Source organism: Ursus maritimus, unplaced genomic scaffold (assembly GCF_017311325.1).
Source record: "Ursus maritimus isolate PB19 unplaced genomic scaffold, ASM1731132v1 scaffold_16, whole genome shotgun sequence".
Taxonomy (NCBI): domain Eukaryota; kingdom Metazoa; phylum Chordata; class Mammalia; order Carnivora; family Ursidae; genus Ursus; species Ursus maritimus.
Window position 1 is genome coordinate 38,705,326 of NW_024424008.1, and position 23,124 is coordinate 38,728,449.

The window sequence follows — 23,124 nt, forward strand, 5'->3', positions numbered from 1 at the left end:
CCAGGAACTCTGTGGTAAAGGGAGTCGGAGAGATAGACTGATTTGTGGAAAGGAAGTAGGATTAGGAGAAGTTTTGTTGAAGGTGGGAGGAATTACAGCAAATCTGTATCCTGACAGGAACGATTCAACTCAGGAGAGGGGAAGTCTGACACTGCAGGAGAGAGACGGAAGAATTACAGGAGTGCTTTCCTTGAATGGAGGGGATAGTATCCTCATTGCAAAGCACAGTGGCGGGCCCGCGAAGAGAGCGTGGCCGGCTCATCCGTCGCAAAGGAGGGAAGGTAGAGATGACAGGCACAGAAGCAGGGCGGACGGCGGATGTGGCGTGGGAGTTGGTGGAAGTTCTCCTCTGATTACTTGCTTGCTTCTTTTTTCTTAATGAGATCGGTAGAAAGATCACTGGCAAAAGCGGAAATGAGGAGAAAGAGTGGGTCATGGAGGAGAGAGGCAAAGGTGTGATGTGATCNNNTAGGGCGCTGGGAGGGTGAGTGCAGCGAAGCAAATAAAACAGGATACGACTCATGAGCAGCATTGCGGGCCCACCTACACTGTCAGGTCATTAGTTTAAACTGAGACCACTGGGCACGGTTCCACGTCTTTCTCCAGCCACACTCACCCACACTGGCACCGCTGACCAGGTGGGAGCTGGAGTCCACCAGGGCAGTGGTGTATCCAAGCGAGTAGAGCCGAGAGAGGCAGGAACATGGGAGCCATGAGAGTACATGAAGAAGGGATTTTAATAATGGTCCGTGGAACCTCAAGAAGGTTGATGAGGGCATGAAAACAGCAAGTGGGACTGAAGAATTGTTGGAGTCCAAAACTAGAGGGCTGGACAACAGGGCCTTGGTGGTCAGAATGTGATTCTTATAACTGAGATCCCGGGGGGCGGGGGTGGCCAGGGGGCTGCATGATTAGGAAGATAAGCTTTGTGCTTTGACCTCTGCTGATTAGGGCAGTGTCCTCCATGAAGGGGGGTGCTGAAAGGATTGTCCAGAAAAGAGATTGAGGACGTAGCGGATTTTGCTGCTGATGGACTGTCTTTCCCCACGCTTCTCAGATCACGTTTCCTATCTCCAATATCCTCTTGGGCAACGTCATTAGAGGCTAGACTCATCTTCCCAAGAGAAGAGCCAGCCACGGCTGGCCTGTCCTTAGGACCTTCTAGTTTAAAGCCACACCCTGGTGGTCAAGGCAACCCAGACTAGCCCTAAACCATGCCCCCAAAGACCTTTCCCCTAGAGCCCCGGCCCGTCCACCCCTCCAGCTTGCCCCACCTCCCGGTCTTGGCTCCATCTCTGCCTGATGAGGCCCTACTCGTCCCTCAAGGCTCTCTCCAAATCTGACCTCCTCACCAAGGTTTGTTCAGACATCTCTAATCATCCTTAATCCCTCATCCGTAATTCTCCCATGACGTGCTTGCACACTTCAGTCTTACACAGAACACACACCTCTCTGTGTCTTGGATCATAGTAACATTTCCAGCTTCCCCACTAGACTGCGAGCCCACTGAGACACGACCCAGGTTTTCTTTCTTTTTCTGACTACCACAGTACCTCACACCATTCCCTTTAGGCCGGTGCCCATGAAGTGGCTGACGGTTTAATTAAATGTATGTTTCCAAACCACAGAAAAAGATTTTACATAATTGTGTACCAAACCCAGCTCGGGGCAGCCAACACAGGGCTGGCGAATGCTTTTCTATGATACTGCCTCCGTGTACGTAAGACCCCAGTCAAGCCGTAAGACCCCAGTCAAGTCGCTCTGCAGCAGAGGCGGGGGCGGGGAAGGGATCATGACCACCAGGATCAAGGGACAGGATGGACTTCTTATTCCTGTCTGACAAAGTCCCAATCCCCTTGCCACCCCAACCCCAGGCCTGAAGTTTTTTGTTTTTGGGGGGTTTTTTAAAGATTTTATTTATTTATGTGACAGAGAGGCAGCCAGCAAGAGAGGGAACACAGCAGGGGGAGTGGGAGAGGAAGAAGCAGGCTCCCAGCGAAGGAGCCCGATGTGGGACTCCCCCGATCCCGGAACGCCAGGATCACGCCCTGAGCCGAAGGCAGACGCTTAACGACTGCACTACCCAGGCGCCCTGAAGTTTTTTCTATATTCAGAGAACATGTGGGTTTCGGATTTGTTCTTATTCAACTATTATTCCTTTTTACCAGGAAAAAAAAAAAAACTTTTGCTCTATTATGTTTCAGCTTCAAAAAACAATCTTGACAAAAAGCAAAGCTACAGGGGCGCCTGGGTGGCACAGCGGTTAAGCGTCTGCCTTCGGCTCAGGGCGTGATCCCGGCGTTATGGGATCGAGCCCCACATCAGGCTCCTCCGCTGGGAGCCTGCTTCTTCCTCTCCCACTCCCCCTGCTTGTGTTCCCTCTCTCGCTGGCTGTCTCTGTCTCTGTCGAATAAATAAATAAAATCTTTAAAAAAAAAAAAAAAAAAGCGAAGCTACAAATGCCTGCAGCTCGCCCAGGGGTCTGCTTCCTTTCAGCCCTGAGCCGGGCTCACCTCTGGCCCAGAGCTCCCTGGAAACAAAACACGCGCAGAAATAGCTGATAAAGGGGAGGCTGGAAGGAGCCAACAAGTGAGGAATGTCGAAGAGCTAGTGTTGGGCTTTGGGTTCCGGGTTCCTCCCCAGGTAGGATGAGGCCCAGAGTTGAGGGGCTGGGCCTCCTGGCGCCCAGTGCGAGACTTCTCTCATGTGTCTAACGAACGCTTCAGCAAGTTCTCTGACCTACCGTATGTCTTGTCTCCAGTCTCAGAGTCAAGACGGGGAGAGGCACAGACAGGGAAACAGAGGCACAGCGCTGCAGTGGGGTACGGTTCCGGCCACACAGCAAACCCGGAGCCTGGAGGCCTCCCAGCAGCCCCACCGCACAGCTCCCACACACTCACCCTGTACTTATTGAGGTTGTGTCTGTCCACACAGGTCCCCTTGAGGCAGAACTTGCCGTCGCCGCAGCTGGTGCCGTCTGCCCAGGGGAAGTGGCGGGTCTGGCACACCATCTGCCCCTTCGCCTTGCCGGTACACCACAGCTTGGTGCAGTACTGCATGTAGGGACACGGCTTCGAGCCCACGCCGAAGGCCAGCTCACACTGCTGGCTCAGGCTGTAGCTGGCACCCGGCAGGTCCTCGGGCAGGGAGATGGGCTTGCTGGGGGCGTCCAGGAGGCAGTCACCTACAGAGAGTCAAGGGCATTCGTGAGAGCCGAGTTGAGGAAGGCATGACCAGGCTAGCCTAGCGTCTAAGCGGTGGGGAGACAATGAAGCAAGGGCCAGTGGAACAGACCCCCTCGAGAGCCCGACTCTTTGGGGTCAGGCACGCCTTGGGCAATAGAAGACAGATCCAGAGAGGTGGTGAGCACACTCTCCAAGGACAGCACCGACATCCCTCCTCCGTCCTCCTGGCTTACCGTGCCCACTGTCCAGGAAGTCGGTGATGATGGCAGCGCTGCAGGCTGACCAGGGCTTGGCACGGTCGATCTGGATGAGTGTTGGGGACATCATGTGGTTGGCTCTGAGTTTCCCAAACACCTCCTCACACACTTTCACATTGTCATGGGGCATGTTGAACACGTGGCCTGCGGGGTGAGGCAAGAGGACTCAGAGGGCAGAAGGATGTGGGCTCTGCAGTTTTACAAGGAGGGGGGGTCAGCTGGGAAGCTAGAGAGCCCACGTCAGCGATTTTCAGGCTGGTCATTTCGACCTAGTGATAGACTGCTTTATAAATGTCAAGATGGTGTTCTTGTGTTCTCAGCCCTGTCCATCAGGCCGTGGGCTCAGGGAGGACAGCAGTGTATTTAAAATATTCTCCCCTTAGTGCCTAATTGACGAGATACTCTGACTGCTGAGTCAGACGAAATCACTGGCCAACTGGGCTGGGGCAATTGGAAAAAATAAAACAAAGCCATGAGTAAGGCAGACTCTGACCCTAAGAAAGGATCCCTAAGGCTTCAGGACATGAGGAAGCAAAGACAAATATCTACCCCCTGCCCAAAGCATCCAGGACAAACCAGAAAGAACCCAGAGGGGAACCCCCACACACACCCAAGAGCCCCTCTAGTCTTACCCAGCTCATGGGCAGTGGTGAAGGCTGATGGAAGCCCATCATCTTCGATCACAGAACAACTTCTCTTGGGGTCACACATAGTGCCCACATCAGCCATGCCCAGCGTGTCACAGGTGGTGGCCCCACACAGGTCCTGCCGGGATGGGGGGAGGAACAAAAGCCAGCCAGAAATTAGTGACAGGTACAGAAGGGACCTGATGGAAGACAAGGCATCCCGTGGGATGTTCCAGCTCATCCCCACTCTCAGTCCAACCACGCCCAGCTCCTTCCTAGCCAGGTCCTTTCTCCCAAGGCGTTGCAGGGCTATCCACAGAATCAACCCAGGCTGAGGGAGGAGGCTTCAGGAAGAAAGCCCTGTGGCTCTCTAAGAAGATTCTACCCAAATCCTACTCAGGGAGATCCTGTGGGAGGAAATCAGGAGGTACAAAATTAAACCACAAGGCCATTGCTTTATATAGAGACAGATTTCCAAACCAGAAAACGATGAGTTCCGCAGCTGGGCGAGGTTCTGGTCATGGCTAACTGAGGCAGGTGGGGGCGGAAGGCAAGTGTGTTCCTCATCCGGAGTCAGTCCTGAGCCGGCTCAGCCCTTGCTGAGCGATTGCCTTTGGACAACCATGAATTAAGCTCAGATTCTCAGCCAAAGGGTCACGGGCCAAGGACCCGCCCAAGCCAGAGATTTGGCTTCCTCAGGCTGGGAGGAGGCAGACGGAGGTGGATACAAGCTCCTATCCAGACACAGCTCGACTGGCTGCAGAAGACCAAGGGGACCATGGCTCTGTGACTCAATAGAAGAAAAAATAAACGAATTGCCACCCAAGACAGTCCCTCCTTTTGTACTAAAACTTAACTTGCAGCAGAAGCTAGGAATTCCTGCAACAACCCCAATGGGAAGCACTTCCGGGGACACTAAAGGGCAAAAGGGGGTCCTGGGGGCTGATATCTCAATGAATTTATTGAGCATTATGGGCCAGCAATGCACCTATATATTTTAAGAGCCCAGGAGTTGTTAATAAGATAAAATACTTATCACTTAACAGAGAAGACACTGTTGAACCGGTGATACTGGGATTCTGTTCATTACATCCTTGCCTTTCTCTATAGTTAATGAGAAACTATTCTATGTATCATCTCACTTAGTCCCCAGCCGCGTTAGGAGGCAGATGTATTTTTTTTTTTAAAGATTTTATTTATTTATTCGACAGAGATAGAGACAGCCAGCGAGAGAGGGAACACAGCAGGGGAGTGGGAGAGGAAGAAGCAGACTCATAGCAGAGGAGCCTGATGTGGGGCTCGATCCCATAACGCCGGGATCACGCCCTGAGCCGAAGGCAGACGCTTTAACCGCTATGCCACCCAGGCGCTCCAGGAGGCAGATGTATTATTATACCTATTTGTCAAAGGTGAAAACTGAGGCTCATGCTCATAGTGATGATTTATTAAATGCTGACATTGTGTGTGCACTTCACAGGCGTGACCATATTTCATCCCCGCAACATCCCACTGGAAGAATGACTGCTATTATCACCTTCCGCAGACGAGGAAGCTGAAGTTCACAGAGGTCCAAGTCGCGGCGTGGAAATGTGCACTGGGGTCTGTATGACTGACTATCGTCAGCACTCTTTCCACCACGTCAAAGCTGATTGCTCAGCAACTCCTAAGTTAACTCTCCGGAGAAAGAGCTGTGTGTGTTCTCCGTGGGAGCCAAGGTGTCCGCATAAACACACCCAGAGCTGTTCTCAATTTTCGTTCTCTTTAGGGCTATGCGCACGTGTGTGTGCAGACACATGCTGACGTGGGGAGAAAGGGGGGCAGCAGAGTTAGTGGGGCCAGGGGGCATAGGAGGAAAGTGGTCATAGTACAGAAAATCAGCAAAATTTAATCCAGAGCACTCAGAAGTTTACCACCTGAGCAGTCAGACTTGGCTTCCCACGGTCAGGTGACAGTCACACCTTCTAATGAGTTAACAGTTTCTCTGGCCAAAGAACTGAGAGGGCGATCAGACTCCAGAGTTCGCAGGTCAACAATGAGTGATGCATGCCCGGCCTTGATCTGCTGTCCTGAGCTCACACGTGGCATGTCTGCCACTTCGGGGAACCCTCGGGGTGAACCTCAAATTCCCTCTCTTCCAAATATTCTTCCCACTCCAAAGGGTCACCCTTCCAGAAAGTTCTCCTTCCCCTAGAGTTCTGAAACCGAAAAGAGGTTGGGAGGGGATGTTCACCAGGCAAGCAGTTTAGGGAATATGGCTGCTGAGGAACAGGACCGGGTCGCAAGGAACAGCCTGTGAATGGCCGGAAGAGGGGGCAGAAGACGAAGAAGGAAGGAATGGAGGTTTGCATTGGGGCATGGGGCAGAGGGTGGAGGAACTGGACCCATTTGTTCCTGGACACTACAGTCTAGCATCCCCACTAAGGCAGGAGTCTCTGAAAACTCTTATCTGGTGGTCACAGCCCATAGGAAGACCCTGTAGGACAAACGTGACACTGCCCCAGGGTCACCATGCACACACACAAAGGGCATGGGAGGAAGAACCAAGAAGCCTAGATTCTGGTCCTGGCCCCACCACGAAGTAGATGTGTGACTTTGAGCAGGTCACCTCTCTCCTCGGGGCCTCAGTTTCCTCCTCCAGAGAAGGGCCGATTCTCAACTAGAACCCAGACTGGACTAGTGCTTTAATTAAGCCTCTGCTCCTGCCCCAATCCCAGGGTACACCGCCCCTTCTGGCCCTCTAGGTTATAAAAGGAACACACAGAGTGATACACTTTAGAATGGAAAGAACCCCGATCTTGTCTTCTAACCCATCAAACTAACTCCCCGAAAAGGGAAGGTCAGCCATGCGGACACTCCGAGTCCTAGCCCCTGCCCTGGTCAGCAGGAATGGTGAGGCCAGACTGACCGCTCGGACTGGGCTCTAAGCAGCCACTGGACCTCCACTGTCCAGCAGCCCGCCTCTGCCGCTGGAAGGTCCTTAAAGCCAAAAGCCTCCTTCCTCCCTGGGAGGGTGGATTCTCTCTGGAGTGAAGACATGCAGCTGCAGGCCCTTCCTGGCCAGGAGCAACCTGTTCTTTCCATCAAGAAATCCCGGTTTCCCTGGATCAAACAAGAGGAACGAGGAAGGAGCCGGCGAATTTCCTGAGGATCAGGGTGTAGCTGAGAGCAGCCAGCCTGCAGGAACCGCTGTCTTCACTGTGGGAAGATGCAGCTGGTTGGGGTCAGAGGCTCTGCCTGTCCCTCTTCCCCCGGTCAGGGACTCCAGTGAAGAATCGCTGGACCTTCATTCTTTGAACGCCCACAGGCGGGTGCGCGGGGCTCAGCAATGCCTCATTTGTGGCACTGAATGTCTCCACCCTTCTGGAATGAACTCAGATGCACTCAAATTGCTTTAACCTCTTCAGTTCAGGCACTTGTCTCCAGAAATAGAAACGGTTCTGGTTCCTTCTGCCGGGAGGGTGTAGACACTCCCCACCCAACCCCTAACCTACCTCACTATTTCCGGTAATCTGCCATTTCTCCTTGAAGCTGCGGCTGCTTTTCCAGATGACCCCAGAATCATCTTGGCCAAGACCCTAGTCCTCCCAGATTACTGTTTTCTAACTGTGCCTTTTCATAAAATAATTTAGGATTGGAGCCACAATTTGAGAGAAAGCAAGCACCTTGCCGTGGCCCAATCCGCATTTCCCATGCTCGCTCCCTCCACGCCCCACCAGGGCTCCCCATGGCCCTCCTTCTCACCTCCTCTCATTTCGCCTGCCATGTACTGAGATGCTCATATTTTCCAGCAGTACAGGGTGGAGGACCCACAAAAATTAAGCACGTTAACTTTTTTTTGGTAATGTAGCAGAAGACATTTGTTCTCCCGTACCAGCTTCCTACTCGTTGAAGGGCAGGGCTCCTCTTCATGGCCACACCATAGCATCCAGTACCACACAACTTTCGAGCCACCCTCTCATTCTGCAGATGGGGAAATCAAAGCTCGGTGGACTAAGATTGCTCACCCGAGGCCACACAGCCACTAACATGGGAACTGACCCCATGCCTTTTGACACCAGGCCGGCAGTGGTCTTTGTAGTCAGGATATCATAATTACTGTTGAAAACCTCCCTGCGTTGGTATTAATACTGCGCCTTTAACTTGTTTCCCATGAATCTCTGTCATGCATCACTGTATGACCTTGTCCGACCCCAAATCCACGTCTGTTTGTAATCCCCAAGCATGGGAGGGCCTTGCTTTGCTAGAAGAAAAAAAAAAAACCTAGCGATTCTGGGTGTCTGGAGAACATGGCAAAGATGCCTGGCGAAGGAAAGAATGCACCCTGGTCACGGCCATCTGCAGGTTTGGTTTCGCTAGAATATAAATTCCTCAAGGTGTACAAAATGGTATTACAGCGGGAGACTGAGATAACCAAGACAAGAATTGCCTCTGTGAGGAAGAAGAGAAATGAAGCTTGCAGGGAGACCAGGCTTTCTCCGGAAATCATCAGTTCAAGAGAGGGCACGTACCCACCTAAGGTGGGTAGCGAACACTTACCGAGTTGCTACTATGAGCCGAGCACTGTTCTAAGAGCTTCCCTGCACTAGCTCATTGAATCTTCACGAAGGCTTTGGGAGGGAGATGCCATTATTAGGCCCCACTTTATAGATGAGGCTCAGAGAAAGTAAGTTACTAGCACAGGGTCAGTGAGCCCAAGGTTACACAGGAAGGGAGAGGCGGAGTGAAGGTTGAAATCCAGAAGCGCAGCCTCAGGGCTGGAAACTTCCCTAGCATTGGTTCTGCTTCTGGTATAGACGCACCCCTCGAATAAAGGGGCTAGGGAATCTCAAGATAGCCAGACTGTCCACCCCATACCCTCAGCCCCCAAAGTACACATTGGCCACTGAGTGGGGAGAGGTCTGGGAGAGGCCGGTGGAGAGGGAAATGGCAGAATTAAATGCCAAGAGTGCTCTTAGTGCAGTGCCTGCACCTCCTTCCTGGTTGTGCAAGCTCCTGGTTCCTTGCCCACACCTGCACTGACACACCGATCTCATCCCTGCTCTGCACCATGTCTGCTGGCTCCTCGCCGGGGCCTCTCCTTTCTCCAGGGCAAAAACGGATGGCCAAGAGCCAAGAAGAAATGCCAGAAGGACCTAGGACTCCCTCTCCCAACCTTGAAGCCTGACAGCTACAAACGCTGGATTAATGGTCCCCAGTAAGGAAGGCGAACTACCTCGAAATCCATAGCTGCACACAGTCCTTTCGCTAACATCGGTGCCCTCCTCCCATGAATACATACTGAACAGTGGCTGCGTGCAGGGGCCCAGTGGAGGGGCTACAAAGATATAAAAAGGTCTTACTTAAAGGAGTTTACAAGTCAGTGGGAACGGCAAATTCTGGGGCCATGGTTTCCACACAAAAACAGACGAGTATTAAGTACACTTTTAAGTGCAATGCGACAGAATGCTTTAAAACAGGGCCATCCCAAATGTAAGTTCCAGCAACGGACCTGTAGGTAATTACTCAACAACAACAGAGGTGCTGAGTGACCACGAAGGAGCAATGACAGTAGCTGCCATTAACTGGGTGCCTGTTCTGGAACACTTGCTAACTTATCCTTGATCCCACCTTTAAGTTCAGTACCATGACCATCACCCTTATGAGGAAAGTGAAGTTCAACTGGCTGATTCGTTCAACGTCCATTGCTAAAAGTCAAGTGCCAGGACTGAAACTCAGCTCTGTCTCACTCCCAACCTGTGTTCTTTCCATTGTACCACACAACCAAGGACAGGCATTGAGGCAAGGTGTGGGGGGCAGGGGGTAAGCACCAAGAGTGATACAAACATCTACCAAGAAGTTCAAAGGTAGGACAAGAGCAGGACCAAAGGAAGGAAAAAACCTCATTTGCCTTCCTGATTGAACCAGTGGGTAAGAAAAAGAGAGAAAAAGATTCTGGTGCACATTCCTCCCGATGTTTATAGCAGCGTTATCTACAATAGCCAAATTACGGAAAGAGTCAAATGTCCATCAACAGAAGAATGGATAAAGAAGGTGTGGTATGTGCATACAATGGAATATTACTCAGCCATCAAAAAAATGAAATCTTGCCATTTGCAACAACATGGGTGGAGTTAGACAGCATTATGCTAAGGAAGATAAGTCACTCAGAGAAAGACAAATACCATCTGATTTCACTCACATGGGGAATTTGAGAAACAAACAAAAAAAACTGGTCATAGGGGAAAAGGAGAGAGGCAAAGGAGAAACAGACCCTTAACTACAGAGAACAAACGATACCAGAGGGGAGGGAGATTAAGAAGTACACTTACGGCAATAAGCACCGGGTGTCGTATGGAAGTGTTGAATCACTAAATTGTACAGCTGAGGGACACCTGGGTGGTTCAGTCGGTTAAGCATCTGTCTTCAGCTCAGGTCATGATCCCAGGGTCCTGGGATAGAGTCCCACAATGGGCTCCTTGCTCAGCGGGGAGCCTGCTTCTCCTTCTGCCTGTCACTCCTCCTGCTTCTACTCCTTCTCTCTCTCTGACAAATAAATAAATAAAATCTAAAGAAAAAAAATCGTACACCTGAAACTAATATTACACTGTATGTGAACTAACTGGAATTTAAGTAAAAACTAAAAAAGAGAGAGAGAAAGAGAGATTCGGTGCCCATTCCTTCCTCCAAACTTCCTCCCCATCTTCCACTATTAATGCAGGCATTCTTATTTGGTGTAAGTAAAAGAAGGAGGGAGAAGAGCAATTACTTTCCAAGTCAGGGAGCAACCGTATTCCACTCCTTCCTCTCTATTTCTCCTTCCGCCTTCCTCCCTCCTAGAAGTAGTGCTGAGTTTCCATTCAGTGATAAAAGATTTACAAACTCTTGAACACTGAAACTACAGATGCCCCTCTCTGCTAATATCTTCCAAGGCCTGACTTCAAAAAAGATCCTGACAAAATTACGATTCTCTTTATTGTATTAGGAGAGATGTATAAAATACATATTATCATTTTATTAACCTTCTTTATTGAACAGTAAATTTCACTGCCATATGGCAAGTCGTTTATCATAGAAAGAACTGGCCTCCATTTCAAATGAGGTTCCAGAGTGCCGTTCCACTCAGCACAGTACAGAATACGTGTACGTGCCTACCCCCACGGCTGCCGCACAAAAGCGTGGTACAACTCAAGGCCAAAACTTCAAGAAGGTAAGTGCCAAGCTTCGGACTGGGAGGCAGAAAGGGTGAGGACATGAATGAAGGAAACGAAAGAGAAGAGAAAGATGACAAGGAGCCTGCCCTGGAGAATCTCAAAAGAGGAGAAAGGGAGCACAGAAAAAAATGGTGAGGGGAGGAGGGGAGGAGGGAACGGCAGGCATACAGTGGTACTAAGCGCAACAGAATACAAAACATGAAGGAATAAGCCAGCAGAAAACCACAAACTATAAATCCTACAAGACAAAGTCAGTTCAAAGGAGAAAATGTTACAAATAGCAAAACAGATGGTGGAATGGAGAGAGACTCCTGCAACTCGGGAAACAGGCTTCCTTTCCCATTGCCACCAGCTCTCTCATCCCACTGCCTTCTTGCCACCTGTCCCTTATCCCCCTCCCCCACCCCACCCCACCTCGAAAGCCTTCCCTGGCTCCAGCCGCAAGGAGAATGCCTCCCCACCAGACTTTGGACGAAGGGGCCCGTGTCCCCCCCATGGCACTCAACACGCCCAAGTATAACGAGCTATTTCCTTGTCAGGCTCCCTGATATTCGATGAATTCCTGAGAGCCAGAGGCCACATCTTAATATCTGTACCTCCACAGCCCAGGACGGGACCTGGAAATAACAGAGGCTCAAAAAGTATTTTTAAAATGTAGAACAAATTCATGAAACCTAGTCCACCACAAAGCTACCCAGATAGCAGTGGCATCAGAGGCAAAGAGAGAGAAGACAGAGGGAAATGCAGTCTTATTACGTCCCAGCACCAAACACCCCGTCCCTGCTGCCCGGGGCAACAAGAGGCCATAGAAAGGTTTCTTCTCATAGAAATGAACGTCCACCCAGAAAGACTGGCTCTAATTCTCCGCAGATCCTGGTTCCAATCCCGTGCTGACCTCACCCTGCTGTTATGAGCCTGGAGACCGATTGCTTTGCAAAATCAGACGTGTGCGCCTTCTCCAGGAATAAGAACTTACTCTGAATCTTTAAGTCAACTCCTCAAATTGTCAAAATACTTGTTGTATGATCAATTTTTTTTTCTCCTTTGCACACAGCAAAGGCTCCTCCCTGGGTCATGTCTTCCCAGTGTTTTGATTTCAACACCCCACGCCCCTCCCTCTGCCTGCCAAGAGGACAGCAGCGTCTCCCCATAGCCTGGCCCAGCCTTGTTTTCACACACAGCAATCCCGATGGTGGGTCCAAGGGGGAGCCCTGGGGCTGGCCAGTCCTGCCGCTCCTACCCTCCTTCAGGCACCCGGCACCCAGAGCTCTACACGAGCTGCGCTTAGCTCTTCCTCACAGGGGGAAATACAGTCTGACTGAGCCTGACCCTTTCCTGCTTCCTCCCCGTGAAAACCACAACTAGAGTACAATCAGTCAGAGTCACTAGCCATTTCAGAATTTTCTGGGGGGACCAGAAAATTTAGGTGACTCTAAAGATGTCTAACAGTTCAAGATCCATTATAGACAAAAGGTGATTAACAAAATAAGCACATTTCTAGAAACTTCTTATCCAAACAAACAATATACAGGTGATCCTTGAATAATATGAGGGTTGGGGGCACTGACCCCCATGTAGGGGAAAATCCACATACAACTTTTGATTCCCCAAAAACTTAAACTACAAAATAACTCTACTATTGACCAGAAGCCTTACTGATAACAGTCAATTAACACATATGTTGTATACTGCATGTACTATGTACTGTATTCTGACAATAAAGTAAGCTAGGGAAAATAAAATGTGATTAAGAAAATCAAAAGAGAAAATATATTTAGAGGACTGTACCGTATGGAAAAAAGTCCACATATAAGTGGACCCACGCCGTTCAAACCCATGTTGTTCAAGGGTCAACTGTATATATTTATCTTCATAGAAATAAATATGTATATGTCTATATGTATATATATTCCAATTTTAGTAAGAAAAAGCATTGATTACGCCAACATTATAATAATCAGGGAAGCGCATATCTGAGCTAAAGGATCACTACTAACACTTACAAAGTACAACAAAAGTTCCTCTTGTGTTGGAGGACAGCGGGAGGCTCCTCCAGGTTCCCGGAGACCACATCTGCCTCCGTCCACAAAGAGCAGCTGCATGCTCTGTTCTCATCACATACTGTACCTTCCCCAGGGGATTCAGGAATGAGCAGTGCCTAAGACCCTGAGAACGCAGCCAGGCCCTAAAGTCTGTGCTGGCAAGGAGGTGAGAGAGAGAGAGAGATGTTCCCTCTAAAGCATGAAACACATACCTGGATGTTGGTCCTGCCAACACAGCCTCCCCACTTTCTGGCTTCGCCCTCTAGACGCCTAAGAGATAGAGCTTCTAAAAATCACATCTTGCACGTCACTGCTTCTGACCCAAGTGCTCATGCATGTTGTCCCCATTATGCATGTTTCATAGAGCCCCTGGGTCTACAGCACACACCACTGACAGACAGAAGCTGTCACGCTGCTCGATTGCTTCTTCTTCAAAAGGCGAATCCTTCTGATGGGGTGGCCCCTATTCCCAGCAGGAGTCCTCTTTCTAGGGCTGGTTCCAAAAGTCAGCCTCGCCACTAAGCGGCGGAGACAGAGGTCTGTTACTTTAGAAGCCGAAAGTAACCTCCACAGGGGCATCCCAGGTAGCAGATGGGCCAACAGCTGCTTTGCCCATTAAGATATCCTGTTCTTGGCCTTTGCTTTTTTTTTTCCCCCAGCAATCTGACTGCCGAGTTGGTCTGTGTGCAGGGGTGGAAGCCACCTCCTCTGCTGTCTCCCCATGACTCAGGCAGTGTGTGTAGGGGCTGGGCAGTGGCAGCTCTGCAGACCTCAGTTGGAAGAATGAGTGCAAGGAAACTGACTCAGGCCAAAGACCTCCCTAGAGAAACCAGGTGGTGGGAGGAGAAGGCTGGGAAAGGAGGAAGTTCAATTCCAGGAGGGGACCAGCGGTGCCAAATGGGTTAGTGTGGAAGACTTTAGCTCCAGCCCCGCGTGTGCCAGCGCAGCTCTGAGTGGCCTTTGGAAAGAGTGGAGAGTGAGAGCCCCACAGGCAACCAAGGATTCTGGGCCATCCCCGGAATAAGATGGTTGTGATAATAACAAAACAAGAGCATGGCACAGATTCGAGCCGCAGCCCCCCAAATCAGGGGAAGCGGGTCACTTTGGATGGCCGTCTTCCTCCCAGTCCCAGCCATGAATCTCAGAAATTGCAAGAATCCAAAAACTTCACAGAACCCTATCACTCCAATGATCTATGCAGGTAAAGGCTCATAGACCCATAGCGAAAGGCAGAGCTGCTTCTGTGATCTGACCATCTTTCTAAGCCCCGTACTCAGTATCTTTCCAATCCCGCACCTGGGGTCTCCAGATGCTCTTGACCAAGCTCACACCACTTGCACACCGCCGGAAGTTTCAGTGAGTCGGTGTCATGAGCAACCTTGCCTGTTCTGCTCCATAGCACACATCAGGGCAAACGGGTCACCCTGGGCCAACAGGGAAATGGGAAAATTGAGAGATTTTCCCCAACTCAGCTCCAAGTGAAACTCCACTAGAAACGCCAGGCTCCAAACAGGTGCTCTAACTGGATTGCCTGCTCTGAATGGACTGGAATCCGCTCAAGCAGAAGCCAGGCCCAGCACAGGAGAGTACAGGAGAAGCAGCAACCAAGGACGGAATGCTCCCGGTATTTGACTGTCCTTTTCATTTCAACCACAAAATATCCCAAATGATTCCCTCCATCCCAGTCCAGGTTTTCGAGGCCCAAGACGGAGGATAACTGAACATGTTACCCAGAGGAAATGAAGCCAGGCTCTGAACTGGGTTGCTTGCGTCACCTTCCAGTTTTACAAGAAGAGAAAAGAAGCCTCGGAGGGGATATCTGAAAGGATTTAGACGCCCGGGTTGAATACGGGCGGACCTTTCCCGACCCCTCCAACACCATCCTCAGAGCGCCTCCTATCAGCCAAGGAGACACACTGCGGCTCCGGGGCGGCAACTTCCTGGGTTCCGGCCCCTCGGCGCCTGCTCTACGAGGCGCTGATTGGCCACGCCAGGCCAACACCTTCTGAAGGAGCGGGCGCTCCTCCCACCGCCCACGTGCATTCAGATGCACGTGAGCCGAAGCTCCCCGGAGCCTAGGAGCGGCCTGTCCCTGGAAGATCCAAAGTGGGAGTCCGAAGAGATCAACAAAATTTTAACCCGGGATCACTTGTTTGGTACAAAGGGCATTTGGAGAGCTAAGGGCGGTGACCTTAAGAAAATGGGGCTATTGGGATCCAAAGAGGTGACAGATCAACTCACCTGCCTGGTGAAGAGGATGGCTGTGTCCCAGTACTCTGGGTGTTTGTCACTCACTTTATTCAGCTTCTTCTGCCAGGCGCAGAAGTTTCGCAGCGTCAAGGCCGCGTTGCCCGTGACCTTGGGCCCTGTGTCGCGTTCTCCAAGAAGCAGCACCTTGACCACGACGATATTGATGGGGTTGAGGATGCTGGGATGGCGGTACAGTCGTGCCGCCGTGGCCAGCAGCGTCAGCAGATAATGCTCCAAGTCCGCGCCGTGGAACTTGACCATTGACTCGTCCGCCACCACCAGTGTCTCCACGTACCGCGGGATAGACACGAAGCGCTTGGCGCGCCCGGACCTCCGCCGACTGCGACTCTCTCCTAAGCCGGTCCCCCGCGGCTTGTAAGGGTCCAGCGCTCGCAGTATGGCGGGGTTCCAGCCTGAGGCCACCCCGCAGCGAGAGGTGGGATCTCCGGGAGGCCCGCCAGGGGCGCCCCGGCGCTGGAGGAGGTGTGCGCCCTGGCTGTTGCGCTGTGCCGCCTGCGCGCTGGCGTTGGGGAGCGGACTAATGACATACTCGGCGCCTCTGTAGCCAAAAGCTCCTCGTAGACCCCCGCACAGGCTCATAGCGGCGAAGGAATCTGGCTCTGCATTCACGTCCCCAGAGTAGAAGCAACGTCGCAAGTCTGGAGAGTTCCCGGTGAGTGCCGGGAGGCGGACGCCCAGATGCTCAGTGGCGAAGGCGGGCGCCAGGAACTGAGCATCCAGAGTCAGGTGTAGGTAAAAGTCCTCCTGAAATGCTGTGATCTGAAAAATGAGTCCCTGATCCCCGGAGTCCTCGGGACCCCTCCGGTAGTAGTGGCGGCCGTTGATATCCGGGTCCAGTCGGATGGGGACCACCACCTCCTGATCTGGCTCTGACCCGCCAGCGGGTCCCCCGGCGAGAGCCAGGGTTAAGATACCCAGCAGAAGCATGGCGCCGGGCAGCGCACCGCCGCGCTCTCGGAAGGGCTCGGCCCGGCTCCCCGGCCGCCGGCGCGTCTCCTGGCAGCCGGCACACGGGAACCACCAATGCTCCGGGGCAGTCCGTAGCTCCCAGAAAGCAGAGCAAAGGGAGGGAGACTCCTCCCAGAGCAGGGAGCGTGCACCGAGCAGCCCGCGCCTCCTACCTGTGCCTTTCCAAGCAAAGCGCGCCCTGGGAGCTTAAGTACAATCGCTGTCAAGTGCAAGGACGGAGATTTGCAGCCGAGAGCTAGAGGGAGGTGCCGGGCCGCTTCTTCGAACCGCAGCCACTCGCTGCGCCGCAAACCAGGCGCTGGGCGAGCCTATTAAAGGCCCCCTCCTCTTTGGACTGCCCAGTCAGCGCCCCTCCCTCTCTCCCGTCCCAGCCTCCCAAAGCTTGCAGCCCCGAGCCTCCAGGGGCCACCGGAGAACTCGGTCCCGCCTCCTGAGCCGAGAGCCACTTGGCGGGGAGTGAGTGACGTTGAGCTGAGGCAGGAGGCGTGGGCTGGCTAGAGAAATCAGCGCTTAGCGTCTCGGTTCGCATTTTGCCCTCGCGTTATGCCCCAGTGCCCCCACACATCAGTTACTTCTGTCCCGACCGACATCTGTCTGCTCCCTGGGTCCAAGCCTTTCTCTCAAGGCAGGCAGGGTCAGGAGTTGGGAAGGAAGACTCCCCACTGACCCACTCTCCCAGGCCCGCCTCATCCCCCCACCTTGCAACATCCCTGATGTTTCTTTACCACAGTGTCCCCTAAAAGACCCAGAACCAAGAACGGCCCCTGTAAATGTCCTGTCGTTAGAAGGGCAAATTCCCAGGAATATGGAGAACCCTTCTCAAACCCAGGGCCCCGTAGGGCCACCATCTGCCCAGGGGCAGTGGTGTGCTGAGCAGCTGGAGCAGAGCGTTAAATTTTCAGGGATTTGGGCAGTTAGTCCTTTCCCATTTAGGGACATCACAACAGGATCTTGAAACAGGTCCCAGTGGGAGTACTTACACCACCAAATGGGCAACTGCTATCACCCAGGGCTTGGGGAAGGAAAGAGAACCATTGGACCAGCACCGGTGCCTGGAGGGGATGTGGGGAAAGAGGTTGTCCTCCTGCCTGGGAGGGGCTGAGGGAGGGCTGACTGGCGGGCAACAGGGAAATCTGCCAGTACTTCCTCCAAGAGCTTCTCTCATCTGATCCTTGACCAGGTGTCATTTCGGGCACTGGAGGGGAAGGCTGAGTGTGGGTTGATGGGAACAAGACCATCAAGCCATGAGTTCCTATCTAGTTCTGATGAGCCCTGTTTCAGACACTGGTCCCCAAGAGGCTCTGTACCTCTCCATAAAATCCTCTTCTCTCTTCTGACAAGGAAGAAATGCAAGTAGAAAAAAGAAGGTTTTCCTAGTCTCTACTAATACCTAGAAAGTCTTTTCAGAACCAAAGGCAGCAGTTGAATTTGCAAGAAAAGAGGATGGGAGGCGGGGGTAATACAATGATTTGAAGCATGAAGTGGGGTGGTGTGGAAGAAATTTGGAATTTTTTTAGGGAATGGCTCAAGCAAACAACTCTATTATTATAAGAAAGAGAATGCTGGGACTGGTCTATCAGTCAAGAGCACTTTTTGCCCATTATCTTCTCCCCATAAAAGACCCACCCTTCCAAGAGCCCTGTGGTGCCTTGGACCAGGAAGACTGCTCAGATACCCATCATTCTCCTGGGCCCCTCTTCAACTGAGATACACGGGGCTGAAATTCATTATGTGTATGAGTAAGAGATGGGTGTTTATGCTCTCTAAAGGCAAGGAAGCGTGTGTATACGGGGGGATTGTATGTGAGTGAGAAGGGATTCAAGTTTACAAAGGCCCTGTGTGTTTGAGTGTTTCAAGAGGGCCTATAATTAAAGAAAACTCAGACAAACCAAGGGCAATCATAAGTCACTTATTTAGGGCAAGCAATTGTTTTCCTACACCCAGCAGTTTTAATGATGGGTTACGAGCTTTCCAAAGACATTTTACTTTCACTGTGGTGAATGGGGTTGGGTAAGGACCGTGGCATGTCAATCAAGATGGCAGGCTCCACCTGTGTGTCTTGCTTCCCCTTCCCCAGTCATGGCCCAGCTGTTCTCACCACTGGGCACAGAAACCAGCCATGTGGACTTTCTCAAAGGCATGGACGTGCATTGAGCGCTTACTCTGTGCTGAGCACCACACCAAGAATTTTATGAGCATTATCTTATTTCATGCTTGTCTCTCCCCTCTTGGAGGCTGCAATTCTGTACAATTGCTTCTGCCAGAGGTTTCTAACCAGGATTTAAGTATCTAGGGATATGCTGAAATAGATTACTAAGAGCATTCAAGCAGAAGTTGGAACTCAGCATCAACCCTCCATTTCCATCACAAATCTGATTCTCCGACTCTTAATTTTTTCATCTGTCAAAAGAGGAAGGATTATCCTAAATCGGAGGTCTCCTCTCATAGGACCGAATTAAAAATTTCTGGTCTATATGACATCTAAGGTCACTTCCAGATCAAACACTACATGACTGTTTGAAGCCTATGGAAGGCAACATTGCATGATGATCGAGAGCCCAGGGGGACCCTAGGATGTGCATCCTTGCTCCACCCACCTCAGTTGTACAATCTTGGGTAAGAGACTGTACCTCCCTAAGCCTCAGCTTCTCCAGTATTACAGTTAGGATAATAATACTACCCTTCTCCTATAGTTACTTCAAAGATTAAATAAGTTAATCCTTAAAAAGTGCTCAGATATGCTTAGAAACATTAAAAATGTTTCTTGGGGCGCCTGGGTGGCCCAGTTGGTTGAGTGTCTGCCTCTTGGTTTCAGCTCAGGTCATGAACTCAGAGTCCTGGGATGGAGCCCCACATGGCCTCCACGCTCAGTGGGGAGTCTGCTTCCCCTCTCTCTCTCCCTCTGCCCCTCCCCCCATTCATGCACTCTTTCTCTAACATAAATTAATGAATTTTTAAAAAAATGTTCTTTAAATATTATCTAATAGTTAATATTCTCATTAGCTATTATTATTATTATTATTATTATTATTATTATTATTATTATTACCAAGCCTTACTTGGCCCTCCAAAATGACTGCCATCATCACCTTCTGGTGATGCTAACACCAGAAGTCTTCCGGTATTGCTATTAGGGAAAGGATGGAAGTGAATGGGAACAACCTCTCCCAGCCCTGCTCAGAAATTTCCCATGTCACTTTGGCCACCCCACTTCCATATTAGGACTCTGCTACTGCCACCCTCTTGCTTCTCCCTATCCTCCACCATCTTAAGATCTTTGAGAAATAAAGAGCAACTCCTTCTCCAAAAGAAAGACTGGGGGCCTCGTCCATGCTGTCAAGTCTAAATACTTCAGCTTGGCCAGTTATGCCCTTTGCCAACTAGGCAGACCTCTTCCTGCCCTTCCGGTCTCCACCCAGGTTTGCCACCTCCTCAGAGAGGCCTTCCGAGGCCACCCAACCTAAGAAGCCCCAAATCATGACCACGATTCCATGTTCTATTTTCTTCATAGCATGTACTGCTGCTTCAACTTATTTATTCACTTGGAGCTTTACTTTTTTATTGACTTTCCTCCCCCACACCCCGAGTAGAATGAGAGCAGGACCGTATCTGTCCCATTCACTGTTCTCTCCCCCAGGGCCTAGCACAGTGCTTGGCAAATGGGAGCTGTCCATTCATAGTGAATGAAGAAATTGACTCAACCCTAGTCCCAGCTTGGTCACTCAGTCTATGAAACTCTGGACGAGATACTTCACCTCTGAAATGGAGATGGATTAGACTATCTTTTAGGAGAGTTTGGAGTGCCTAACACACTGCTCCCATAATTATTAACTCTCTTCACCTCTGACGGAAACCTTCGCCCAGTGCCCTAGTCACCTAACCCCCTCATTTCCTGGCTGAAGCGGCTGAGGTCCAGAGGGATAGTTACTTGTCTAAGGCTACCTGGTCAGCTACTTTGCTCAGGTCATAAACTCGTTTCTCTTTACCCTTTACATAAAATCCTGGCTCTAGCTAAATTGACTAGCTTGGCTTCTTCTGCCCAGAAGCTGTTGTTTCAACATGCATAGCTTCGTGTAAGCCATTTCCTCCATCTAGGATTTCCTCTCAGCCTCCTCAGTGCCTGCGTGTTTCACTCTCACCTCCTCCAGGAAGCCACATAATGTCATTCACACAGGGCAGCTTTGCTCCTTGTTTCTCATTTCCTTCAGGGTATGCTTACTCCATTTCTAGCATAAAAATATTCTTCTTAAACTTGCCCTTTTGCTAATTAAATGTTAAATCCTTTTCCTGGACTGGGCTATGGCCACACAGGACTAGACGAGAAACTCATCAAAACCAGGGCTTCCTTTACGTTTATGTCAACCTCCATGACAGTCCCCAGAACCTGTGTTGACTGCTTGGTGGAGCCAGGTGGGTGCGGAAGGTTCTAGCTAGAAAATCAGTCCAAAAGGATGATGCATGGAGGCGTCTACAGCAGACGCAGCTACAAGGATTCGGTTTGGAGACGTAGACTTCGCTTCTTTCCGAATGTGATTATTCAAGGTGAGGACCTGCCTTCCTGGAAAATCAAGCATCATGGGCTAGCTCCCCAAATGGGAGAAAAAAATCAAGGAGAAAAGAGAGTGGGTAGGCGAAGAAATACGAAATAAGCTCTGTGGTCTAGGCAATATCTTAATGGGGAGGGAAGTGACTGAAGGAAGTCTTCCCATTCCTCAAATCAGATAGTATTAATTCATTAGTTTACCAGGTTAGGATTCAGATTAGGTTGTCACAGAAAATAGATTTAAGGACTTACCATTTTGTGTGTCTTATGTCTCCAGCATTCTTTTTTTTTTCTTTTTTTTTTAAAGATTTTATTTATTTATGTGACAGAGAGACAGCCAGCGAGAGAGGGAACACAGCAGGGGGAGTGGGAGAGGAAGAAGCAGGCTCATAGCGGAAGAGCCTGATGTGGGGCTCGATCCCGGATCACCAGGATCACGCCCTGAGCCGAAGGCAGACGCTTTAACGACTGCGCTACCCAGGCGCCCCTGTCTCCAGCATTCTTTGTCAAAGATCTCTTAAAGTCCCAGATGTGTTTAAGTACTCTTCCTGGAAACTGTGCCACAGAGATGGCCAAGCATACAACATCTAGGAAAGGCATGGGTTCAAGGAAGCTTCTTGGAAGACTCCGGGCGCGTTAAACCACTGAGCCGCGTCCTCCACTGGCTTCCCCCAGTGCTGGATTCCTTGGCCAATCTTCTCCCAGATGTAGAGACAGCTGAAGCAGCTGGAGATTCATCTGAGGCCCCATGAATTATAATCCTGGGCCTGGGTCCATTCTTCTTTGCTCAGAAGAAATGTTTAACTCTATTTTTCCCCTCTCAGCCACCCACTCTGATTTGTTCTCTGGGGCCAAGTATTTCATGGAAGGCCCTCTGGTTCTTAAGTCCTGTATTTGTTCTCTTGGATGCTAGGAGGTTAGAACAAAGGGTCCTGACTTGGCTTGGGGAAACTCATCAAATCATAGTTCCAGGTTGCCTCCTGCTTATACCCTGAATCCCCCCTTCTAGAGTTTTAAATAACAGCCACTACCCTTGGATCTCAGGCTTCCCAATTTAACAATTCATTCTATAGATTTACACACACACACACACACACACACACACACACACAAATGTAAATTATTTTGGAGTTTTGGGCTGTTGAGGATACAGCTAGCATTCAGGATGGTGGAAGAGGAGGCCTTAGAAGGGAGAAGAAATGAATACTAAATCCTCCACTCCTGTCTGGGGATTTAGAGAGCAGTTTTTTTCTGCCAAACACTCTTCCGTCCACTCTGCTCCTCCCAGTATACCCTTTTCCAACCACCATCAGCATCCAAAATAGTAGCTTCAAGATGTGAACTTGAACTTGAGCCTCAGGCCATGTACCACCATCAGTAGTAAAGCACCCGCTCTTCCTTTCAGAATGTTAGACCAGGCTGCAAAATAAAATGCATCATTCTTCCTAGCTGGCCCTGTTTTCTCCCATCAGTGCGTTCTTCTCAATAAAAATACTTGAGGGGCGCCTGGGTGGCTCTGCTGGTTAAGCATAGGACTCTTGGTTTCAGCTCAGGTCATGACCTCGGGGTTGAGGGGTCAAGCCCTGCGATGGGGTCTGCGTTCAGCATGGAGTCTGCTTGAGATTCTCTCTCCCTGCCCCTCCCCACCAAAATAAATAAATAAATAAATTTAGGGGTGTCTGAATGGTTCAGTCAGTTGAGGCTCCAACTTTTGATTTTGGCTTAGGTCATGACTTCGGAGTCGTGAGATCGAGCCCCACGACAGGCTACGCACTAAGCATGGAGTCTGCTTACGATTCTCTCTCCCTCTCCCTCTGCCCCTCTTCCTGCTCGTGCCCTCTCTCTCTTTCTTTCTTTCCCTCTCTATCTCCTTCTCTCTCTCAAAAACAAATAAATAAATAAATAATAAAATTAAATAAATCAATCTTTTAAAAAATAAAAATACTTGACAAAATACTATACAAAAGAGTACGTGATCTGTAAAACGAGTTCCTATATATTATCGGACTTTATCCTCACAGAAACACTCGAGGAGGGAGAA

The 23,124-nt window shown here is 50.5% G+C and overlaps 1 protein-coding gene across 1 annotated transcript in view; it reads right to left on the bottom strand.

The window, feature by feature from the left end:
* ADAMTS15 (ADAM metallopeptidase with thrombospondin type 1 motif 15) overlaps nucleotides 1-16,498 on the bottom strand; it is a 26,267-nt gene extending 9,769 nt beyond the window's left edge. The window contains exons 1-4 of the mRNA XM_040631019.1: nucleotides 15,542-16,498; nucleotides 4,075-4,207; nucleotides 3,419-3,586; nucleotides 2,901-3,184 (exon numbers count right to left, since the gene is read on the bottom strand). Coding sequence (XP_040486953.1) covers nucleotides 2,901-3,184; nucleotides 3,419-3,586; nucleotides 4,075-4,207; nucleotides 15,542-16,498 — 1,542 coding nt within the window. The remainder of the gene's footprint in view (nucleotides 1-2,900; nucleotides 3,185-3,418; nucleotides 3,587-4,074; nucleotides 4,208-15,541) is intronic.
* Nucleotides 16,499-23,124: the final 6,626 nt, after the last annotated feature.